The sequence below is a fragment of the Triticum aestivum genome, chromosome 7D (genome assembly GCF_018294505.1).
Source record: "Triticum aestivum cultivar Chinese Spring chromosome 7D, IWGSC CS RefSeq v2.1, whole genome shotgun sequence".
NCBI lineage: Eukaryota > Viridiplantae > Streptophyta > Magnoliopsida > Poales > Poaceae > Triticum > Triticum aestivum.
The window spans coordinates 56928875-56939061 of record NC_057814.1 but is presented as its reverse complement, the minus strand read 5'-3'; the positions used below and the strand labels follow the sequence as shown (position 1 = coordinate 56939061).

The 10187-nt window shown below is 45.6% G+C and overlaps 1 protein-coding gene across 2 annotated transcripts; it reads right to left on the bottom strand.

Moving 5' to 3' along the window:
• Positions 1–866: 866 nt before the first annotated feature.
• Positions 867–6305, bottom strand: LOC123166902 (probable WRKY transcription factor 61). Of its 2 annotated transcripts, XM_044584717.1 has the most exons (5): positions 5500–6302; positions 5028–5102; positions 4104–4670; positions 3867–3980; positions 867–1984 (listed from the first exon to the last, which is right to left on the bottom strand). In XM_044584717.1, the coding sequence occupies exons 1-5, from the start codon at positions 5554–5556 to the stop codon at positions 1022–1024; spliced, it is 1776 nt and encodes a 591-aa protein (XP_044440652.1). In that variant the 5' UTR covers positions 5557–6302; the 3' UTR covers positions 867–1021. The 2 variants fall into 2 exon arrangements, with proteins under 2 accessions (XP_044440652.1, XP_044440651.1); XM_044584716.1 differs by lacking the exon at positions 5028–5102 and having other exon boundaries at positions 5500–6305.
• Positions 6306–10187: the final 3882 nt, after the last annotated feature.

The following is a 10187-nucleotide window of genomic DNA, read 5'->3' as shown; positions in this document are numbered from 1 at the left end:
AGCAACGTACGGCACGGCAGACCAATGAAATAAGATTGCAAGTTGCCCTGTGGCTGTAGAATTTCCGTACTTATCAGGCTCTGAGGATAGGACCGTGTGAGTGTCACTTTCTAATGTCTAACAATTCAATACTAAACTCTGCATGACGAATTTGTAAGATGTCAAATGGTAAGAAAAGTCCCGTTCTATCATATATTACTCCACTAGCATTTATGAGTTGAAAGAAACATGGCAATGCATCAATCAGAAACATACCAAGTTTTTACTGCACTAGCAACAAAGATTGTTTCTGAATATGAAATCAGACGTACTGTCACGGTATAACTGTTTGTCACTATCCAGTTCAAAGGTTCTCCTCATCTAGATTTCTTCTAAGGAGCGTCTGGGGTACTGCCACAACTGTTTCCTCTATCTCTATGTATGCTGCTGCATATGGTTTCTTCCGTGTTGAGCAATGATCCTTAAATAGCTGAATTCATGTTGAGCAATGACTAATGGAATGGCAGGTGGGTAATTTTCGTAAAAGGTATGCCCTCACAGTGGTGGTAGCAAGCGTCGAGCAGCTGTGGAAAATACACTGTGCTAAAGTCGCTGGCGTGAATTTTTGACAGTATAACTCAGATCCCAAACATGAACCAAACGGAGACTACTTTATTTTCCGCTGTACCCTCCGTCCCAAAATTCTTGTCTTAGATACTAAATATGGATGTATCAAGACAAGAATTTTGGGACTGAGGGAATACCACAATGCGTGTTAATTCAACAGGAGACTAGATCGACAGTGGCAGAGGGCTGTAAGCAATGGGGGACACTTGGGAAATCGGCAGGCCTAGTTATGATCACTGCAAAGATTTTTTTTCCAGGCAACATGCAAATAACTTGTCGCAGACAAAAACTCTTGGCGTGTGTTTAGGCTGTGAATGATGAATCTATAGTCAGTATATATCTACACAAAATGTTCAAATCAATCCACAAACAGAACTCAGAACCTTCAGCCAACTAATTAATGTGCTCCATGTTTTCACAATGTCGAAGCAGTAGCACTCGTGGAGCCCGACAGCGCCTGCGATGTCATCCTGCCGTTTGGGGAACTGCTCTGTGCGGCCCCCGTTGATGACGATCGTGCCAGCACTGCCGACGAGCACGCCGCGGCTGCCGCACTGGACGGCCCCAGCCCGAGGTGCTCACCCCACTCGAGCCCCTTGCTGCCTCCTGCAGCCGGCTTGCCAACATACGACGTGATGGCGGCCGCGAGCGCTGTGTGGAAGCCCGGGTCCGACGTGATCGCCTTGGCGATCGTGTCGGTGAGCACGGTCGGCGCCGTGCTGCCGCCGCTCACGGGAGCCGCCCTCTGCTGCACCGGCTGGTAGAGGAATGCCGCCGATCCTTGTTGCCTTCCATTGATGCCGCTGAGCGCGGCCTCGAATGAGCTCTTGCCGGCGCCGTTGTAGGGTGCGCTGGGCGAGGATCCGTAGCTCAGGTACGATCCAACACCGGCCGGCCAGGGGGTGGCGCCAGGTAGGCTGCTCGCGCCGGAGCCGGAGAAGGAGAAGCTCGTGGAAGGGTACCTACCAGCGCTGGTATTGTGGCCGTAAGAGCCGGTGGAGCTGGAGGAGAACCTGTTGGTGTTGCTGAGGGAGAAGGCCTGTTGTGAGGCAGCCTGCGAGGTGAGGTCGAGGGTGATGGTGGGGTACGACGGGGTGGCGCTGATGGACGCGCCGGCGGCGGCCGGGAGGAAGAACGGTCGGCCGCCCAGCTCGTTAGTGGAGGTGCTACTGGCCACCCCCGGGATGCCGAACCTAAGGCCGTGGAGGCTGGAGGCGGCAGAGGGGAAGCCGAGCGAGGTGGAAGAGCCCGACACGAGCATGGATGCCGCGGCTGAGGTGGTGGATGCCATGGCGGTGGCGGAGGCGGACAACGGGTGGTTGTGCGCGCCCTCGTAGGTGCTGATCAGGATCGACATGTCCTCCGCGCATCTTTGCACCTAGGAAAAAAGAGTGCATGGTCAGTTGGTCATCATGGCAAGGAAGGATGCTGTGTGTAGTGTGTGTGCATGGCGCCACTGAAGAAATATGAGCGTGAGTTTTAAAGCATCTTTGATTAGTGAAGAATTTTACTTTAAAACTTGATTAATTCAAGTGCAAATCCAATGCATGGTGAGAAGATCGTTTGTTCTTATACCGAGCGCACAATGTGCACACTTATTTTATACATGAAATTTTTGTGCAACTGGCTGAAAAACCCATGCTAAAAGTTATTGAAAATCCTTTAAATAGTTGAGTACATACGTAGACACAATTTACGTCTATCATGTCATGAATTTTCAATTATATATTGAACTCATAACCTGAGAAACAAAAAATACAAATCATGCTATGAATAGTAAGCAATTCACATACAGATGTGAACTGTGCATGTTAATGCTACCGCATTTGAATCTGTTATATTTATTGCGCAAGCTGAACTTATATTTGAAATTTTGTGCCATGTTAGAGATATGCTATGTCTCACCCGCAAAAAGAAAAAGAGATATGCTATGTCTATGAACTCAGTTGTTTTCAATTTTTTTGGGAACTTTTACCATGGATATATTTTCGACATTAGTACACTGATCGCAAGAGGGCTCCGGATGCATAGCACTGGTTCGCCGAGAAGACATTTGCTGAATTATTAGACATTTTCTTGAAAAGGCATGTATGCTTTATGTAAGATATACTCCCTCCATCCGGAATTACTTGTCGGAGAAATGGATGTATCTAGACATATTTTAGTTCTAGATACATCCACTTTCATCCATTTTCACGGCAAGTAATTCCGGACGGAGGGAGTATAAAAAAAATAAGTTCATTTTTAGGGATTCTATTTTGGTTGGACTTGTTTCTTTTCCTTTTACTTTCAGGGGAGGTTGGACTTGCTTTTTTTTAGGGAAAAAAGGTTGGACTTGCTTGAAATGGCATGCAGCGCGCGCGCGCGCACACACACATGTGGCAAAGCTGGCCCAACCCAAAGCCCATCAGAGTCTTTTCCAGGCTCTAGCATACTAAACCCCCATCGGCCACTGGCATGTGGGACCTGGACCAGTTTGTTTCGATGCGATCAGCCTAAAATCCAATGGCACCCTTGCCGTTGCCAGAGAAGCTGCGCCCGGGCAAGCCAGGGGAGGGAACCCAATCACCGCCCCGGCGGCTCCGGCCCTCCCTCGTGATCAGGTCAGGCTCTGATCTCCGGCTACGTGCTCTTCTGTTTAATGGAGTCTGGACGCCGGATTTGTGACCATGCATATGGCGGCTTAATTTAGTTGATCGTGCCACTTGGTACTAGTACTTTTTTTAGGGGAACCTGATACTCTAAATATGAACTGTACTAGGCATCCACTTGAGAAATATACGAGAAAAGAGAACACATCATGCTAGTTTTTGGGCAAACATAATAATACTATGGCTCTGCCAATATGGCATAATTAGATCTCGCTGGACAGCAATGTATAAAAAAAGATCTCCCTGAATTTCTACAAAAGGGTTATCTGGGGACATTTTTGATCTGTAAGTGTCGAGCTTCAACAGTTCAGCATTGAATTTTTTTTTATGAACTGTATAATGCATCTGTTAGCCGGCGCCAACCTCCTGACATTAAAGCAACACGTGTGTATAGGTCTTGGTCAAGTTTGGTTTGCGGAACATAAAAGCATTTTTGGTTTAGGGTTAATTACAAATAGAGGGAGTGCTAATTAAGTCGCACTGCGATGTTTGGAACCAACATATGTATAGTTCTTCGTCATGTTTGGTTTGCGAAACACACTTTGCCGCAGCTTCTTTGGTACCATGTGTTGGGGTTATTTTGCGATGTATGGCAGTGAATATACAAACCTGTTTTCTGACGGGGCACCCTGTTTCGACGGTGCAGCGGTAGTAGGCGCGTGGACATGGGTTCCCCTTGGATATCTTCTGCCCGTACTTCCTCCACTGGCACCCATCGTTCATCTGATCGATCGCCAACAAGCCATACATTCAAATCATATACGCATATGAGTTTCCACATCCCACTCATGCATTTACCATTCAAGTTCTTAATTAGGTACCCTAGAGTGATGTAGATGTACGTACCGTTGGTGTGTCACACCTTGCCCTCACCGACACCCTGGCCTTCTTGGCCAGTGGCTGCTGGGCCACCTCCTCTGTCACCGCGCCGCTGCCGGTGCTTCTCGGGTTCTTTGCCATCTTGCTTGCTGTGGCTGACGTTGTCGTCTCCGCGGCCTCCTCCTTGGAGCTGCCTCCGGGGCTCAACGTCACCACATCTGGCCGCACCTTCGTCTCACTTCCATCAGTTCTTGCACCAACAGCTCCGCAGGCTGATGAAAGTCCAAGAAAGATGCCCTTGTCATCTGGATTATTAGTGCTGCCCTTGATCTCTTCTCCCATGTTCTGCCTGCTCATGCCGGCGCTCGTTCCAAGGTGCAAAGAGACGAACCCGGGGCCGTCGACTGCTGATGTATGCTCCGGTGAGCCAACGGCGATGTCCTTGCCTCGCCCTTGATGGTGGAGAACGTCGAATTGCTTCTGAAGCGAGCGATGGTCCTCCACCATCCGTGATAGCATAATCTTCAGCCTCTCGTTCTCTTTTCTGACTTCGCCCATTTCTGCCCTTGTGGACGCAATCTTGTCTTCTTGAGCCTGAATCAATGAAACCATCACATCAGAGATACTTCAATTAGTCATTTCTCATTAGTTAAGCAAATCACATATGATAATGCCTAGTTGGCTGGGTTTGTGTATACATATGTATATTTGACTACTGGGAGCTAACTAGTTTCGCACCTAGGAAGATGAAAAAAACTACAGGAAAATATACATATATAGCTAATGGATTTAGGTACTTTTTCGTGAATAAGTTGAGGAATTTCAGGATAGTTAAGAAATTTAAAGGCTACTTATTACTAGTTTTTACTGCCTACCAGGCCCTGCCTTACGTAACGAATTAAGAAAAGTTGTGCTGTTTATGTTTGTTGAACGCGTTTAATAATTATGTACCTCTTTTTTTGTGCTTGACTGGTTTTGCAAGAACTTGAAAAAATTGCCATCAGAGGCCCGATGATCATCTCTCATCTGCAACGCCAACATGAAAGTCTATATTATCATACGATGAGCAAACAATTAATAACACCATGAATTTATTGGATGGAAAGCAGCTAGTTGTTGAAAAATCCAATTCCTGGCTGATCCACATGTTTAATTTGACTGTTCTACTAGCACCAGGATCTGTGGTCCCTAAAGATGATCACCTGACTGATTTTGACATGAGAAAGAGAAGTCCCTGACTTCCATTCATGGATCAAGAACCACAACCCAAGAAGAGAGAAACTCAGCCAAATCCTAACCACTAGTCCTAACCATACTTATCCAAATAAATGAGCAAGCATTCAAGAAAAAAAAATCAAACTCTTTGAAGCATATGTGACAGCACAAATACAAAATCAAGAGAAGAAATTAATCAGTTCCAAACCTGATCTTTCAGCCGCTCTTCATGACCTCCAAGCTGCCGCTGGTCTCCCTTGATCATCTCGATCTCCTTTCACAGAAGACAAGCTAGCTCTCCTTAGAGCAAGGCAAAGGTCTCTCTCCTCCTCCTCTCTCTCCAGTTAGCTTCCGTAGCCTTCCAACCCTTTCTTCTCTAGCCCTTTACCAGCCTTGGCATGGCCTTGTATATATAGGGAGAGAGGCAGCTAGCTAGATGCCTAGACAATGGCCTCGACCTTCTCTTTCTCTTCCACCCCCTCCTGTTTGGACTAGATTTATTTTGGCATAAACAAACGCCGTACGCCGGTGCTTACCTACGCTGATTAGGCGGTCAGCGTCAGAAATGTCAAACACAGCCGCACTCTTTGGTGAAGACTTGCAGAGAGCCAGAAAAAATCATATATCAGAGGACAGGAGACTCAGATTTATGTGTGTGGAATAGGCTTCAACGTGTGCAACATGCTGTTGTTGTCTGGAGGCCAGTTATAACTAGGACGCGCGTCCAGACTGTGTTATGGACGTCGTCGAACGCGTACGTCCGACGTTGATGAAGCTTCCTGCTAGTCCTCGTCGTCGGCGTCGTCGCCTCCGCCCACTATTATGGATAGAGAGACTGTCCTCAAGCAAGGAATCGCTTTCAGACCAAATTTGAGTCCTGTAGGGCCGTCCGTCAGAGGAAGTTCAGTCATAATCGCTCATACATATATATGTCTTTGAATCCGTGTAATGAGATTTGGTGAGAGGTGGAGGACATGGCGGCCCCATGTGTCTTCTACACAAGTCAGAATTTCCTGCCAGAAAGAAGTCCATTTAATTTTGGCAGTGTACTTGTTATTAATTAGTAGTTATGTAATTATGTCACAGAAAAATGAATTAGAGTAGTCAGAGTGGTTAGAAAGAGAATTTATTCAACAAAAATCATTTTTAAACAGAATTAAAAAAAAGTTTAATAAAGCCAATAATTTCTTGCTAGTTAGTCAGATCTATCATCAAAAACTGGGATAGGCCTGCAAAGCTTGGACCATGACTTAGATATATCTCCCCCCTAGATCCAAGGTTTCCCTCTTCCACAGGCATGCACGTTCAGTAGTGGACTACTTGCATGGAATTCTTTGGGAAATCAACATATCAACACAGTAAACAAATGCAAGACCATTGACCTTAATCATGGCTAATCTCATGGGGATTAAGAAAAAGTGTGGTGCTGTGATCCAAGGTTAGCTGCACCATTTTCCTAGAATACAGTGTGAGTAACTGAGTCTAGTAACTATATAGTTCAGCTTGGGGTGGTCTTTTAGGCTCTGGCTGGTGATCCCATTGGTGCTCTCTGTTACCGGTACAGTTATCATGGATCTAGCTAGTGTCACCCTTGTTTTTAGATCCCAATGTGTTGAAGCCTTCATTTTCTATTGCTGCCAGCCACCGTGATCTGGGCCAGGAGGGCACCGCCGCCAGCCACCGCGACGCCCCGTCGCCAAGAAGCCATGCCGCCACCACCTCGCCACCCGACACCGCGCCACCCAAGGGGCCACGCCGCCGCCGGATCCGCTGCCGCCGAAGTGCGCCGCCGCCAGCCGCCCGAGTCGTGGAGCTGCGCGGGGGGAAGAACGGGGCCGCCACCACCGGCACCACACGAGCAAGGCCTGGTGGCCCAGGCCGGCGGCGGCGGGAGGAGGAGAAGGGGAAGGGGGGGGGGGGGGGGGCGCTGGGATGGGCAGGGCGGGAGCCCCCGGTCGGGGAGGCGAGGCGGGGGTACCGATGGATATCTGTCATGGCTTTCGTCATCCATTTGCAACAGATCTCTATGCTAAAATTCTCAGTAATTGCACCCAGCATTTACCCAGCTAGAACTAGAGAATAACATTTTGTCTTGTTAATATAAGCTTAATTAATTTACCTAATTTTCCATTTGGGGGCCAAAGTGCCGTTCAAGCTTGGTGTTTGAATTTTTGCACATGGACCGGACTTTGCACACTCAATTAATTAGATGGCTCAGCGGAAATTTGCAGCAATTCAAGAGGGTGGGTAAAACCTGGATTTCAAAAAATAGATGGCTTCCACCGAACAATATATGTGTGTGTATGTGATGGGTCTTTTCAAGTTTGCTTCCTCCTTTGTTTCTCCTAAAGAAAATTTGGGTGACTTCTATTTCCCTAGGTAATAAGTGGCATTATTAATTGAATACATCAGTTGGTTGGATCTTTCGGTTTACAACCATTATTATTTCATACTTATAGTCGGTTGATTGTCTTAGTCTCCAATTTTTCTTATAGCCACATGTGCATATATACTTGTTTGACTTGGAGGAAGGAAAGCTAACTTGCAAGTGTTACAATGAGACATACAAAATTGGCACTGTGGTAGTATGCATTCATGCCTATGTATGGATCATAATTCAGAAGTCAACTCTTCTTTCCTTATAAAGGAACCTCAATTCATAATATCTTGAGGTTAGAGGTGAACATGGTGATTAGCTGTGTACAATCAGCAACAATTTGACCTGTAGACCTAGAGTACCAATTGTACGGTTATCATGTTCAATTGAATGCAGATTCATCCTTTAAGTTGACTGTATCTTTTTGTTTCAGTTTTCTATGTATGTGACTTCACCAAGTATCTAACTACCTGCTTATCTACATATATTAGATACCTGTAGAGCCTAGTCCTTATGCACATGAAACAAGGGACTACTTATGTTTCTTCTGCGAATGAATCCTAGTTTGTAGTTATTCTAAAGGAAGAATTGCATTGTACTCCCTCCGTCTGGAAGTACTTGTCCTAGAAATGGATAAAATGGATGTATCTATAACTAAAATAAGTCTAGATACAACCATTTCTAGGACAAGTATTTCCGGACGGAGGGAGTACTTGACTAGCTACTTGTGTATATTTACATAAGAAACCCTGATCCGTGAGACGCATGCATTTGAAAAGAAGAGGAAACAAAATCAGGAGTAAGGTATGAGATACATAAAGTTAGGACGGCTGATTGCTTGTTCAGATGCAGCTATTGCCTCTTTTTCTTTGAATGCACATGGTATCAAATGAAAGCTAGCAAGAATGTGTGCATGTTAAGATTAAAATGGTTTTGGTGATGCCTATACTACAACTCAGTCGGCTACTCAAATGGTGACATATATGAGTGGTGGTCACCATATGAGAAAGTTTACATGGTGATCTTGTAGGAGCCTATATCTAGCTTAGTTGATCTGGATAAAATATATTGTTTAGGTCACCAAGAGTTTGGCAAGTAGAACCCATAGGGTGGTTGGGTCTATGGAGAACAGATTGATCACACGAGCACATTGACATGACAGAAAGAACGTGTCCTTGATAGTTAATTAATTCAGTAAGTGACAACAATGATGAGAGGGAAGCTTCAAGTTGACGCCCAAGCTATGTCATGCTTATGTGACATGAACTAATTTTTTTACGCTAGCATCGGAGATTAGCTGTGCCCTTGTTGGCTTCCTAACATGCAAGTGTCCTAGACTCGTGGTAGGATAAGTACAGATCAGAAAGCAACACTTCTTCAGAGAAAAATTAAGGCAGAGTTGAGGAGTCAAATCTATGAACAATTAAATTTGGAATTTCTTTGCTGATAATTAACCTCGTTGCAGAAAAAAATGTGTACCGAGTATCCTATATTTATGATTTTTTTATCAAATAAATTACAATACTGATTCCTCTGTCGACATCGTTGCATCATGCGGCGGCATCTGGGGCCGAGATTTTCAACAATAACGTCAACAACTGCAGCCTGGCAACAGTACAATCGACAGGAGGGGAAAGAATTAAGTAGGCAGCCAATTGAGAAATTTGGGGTATTAATCATCCAATTTCAAACCTGTTTCTTAACTGAGAGCAAGTCTCTTACCCATGCCATGACCCCACGATACATGCCTGTTTTTGTATTCTTCCGTCAACTTCCGCGTACACAGTATTGGGAGTCCTCAACTAGCATGTGCCAACCTATCACATCTATTGATTGGGTCTCTTTTTTTCCCAGGTCGCAAGTGGCATCCGACGGTCAAGATCGCTGCTAGTTTCTGAACTTTAGAATTCTCGGTATTGGAATTATGTAGGTTCATTGTAGGTGGTCGAGTTGATGAGAAGACGTGTTCATTTCTCATGAACTGTTCAACCGCGAGTGACGTCAATCGTATGGTCATAGACTCATAGTCACCCATTACATAATTCTCTAGCGAGTCTGAGGTTCCGGTTGTTTATTAGCTCAACATTCTCAAATACAGTTCACGACAGGTCACCAATAATAATGACAATTTGTTTCTAGCAATCGTTGAAGCAAAAATACCCACATTCCTACTTGACTGAAATTCTCAAAGAGCAGAATATACCTTCAACAGTGCAGCAGGCCTTTCTTTATTTAACCATACCTTTCTCCCGGTGCGCGCATCCGCATGGAGAGCCATGTAATTATGTGTGAAATCCCTGAGATGAATGAAGAACAAAGCATCCCGTATAAAAAACTTTGAATCCTGTCCCGGAATGAGATCTTTTAGGTGGTTTTGTCAGTGGCACATCTCCCTTCCCTGCCATTACCTTCAGCTTCGCGGCAACATGCTCTTCACCATATCTCAGGGTGGACACGGTTCGGGCCGGTCCGGTCCCTGACCGAGCCGTCGTTTGGACCGGCCGTCGGCGGTCCGGAGC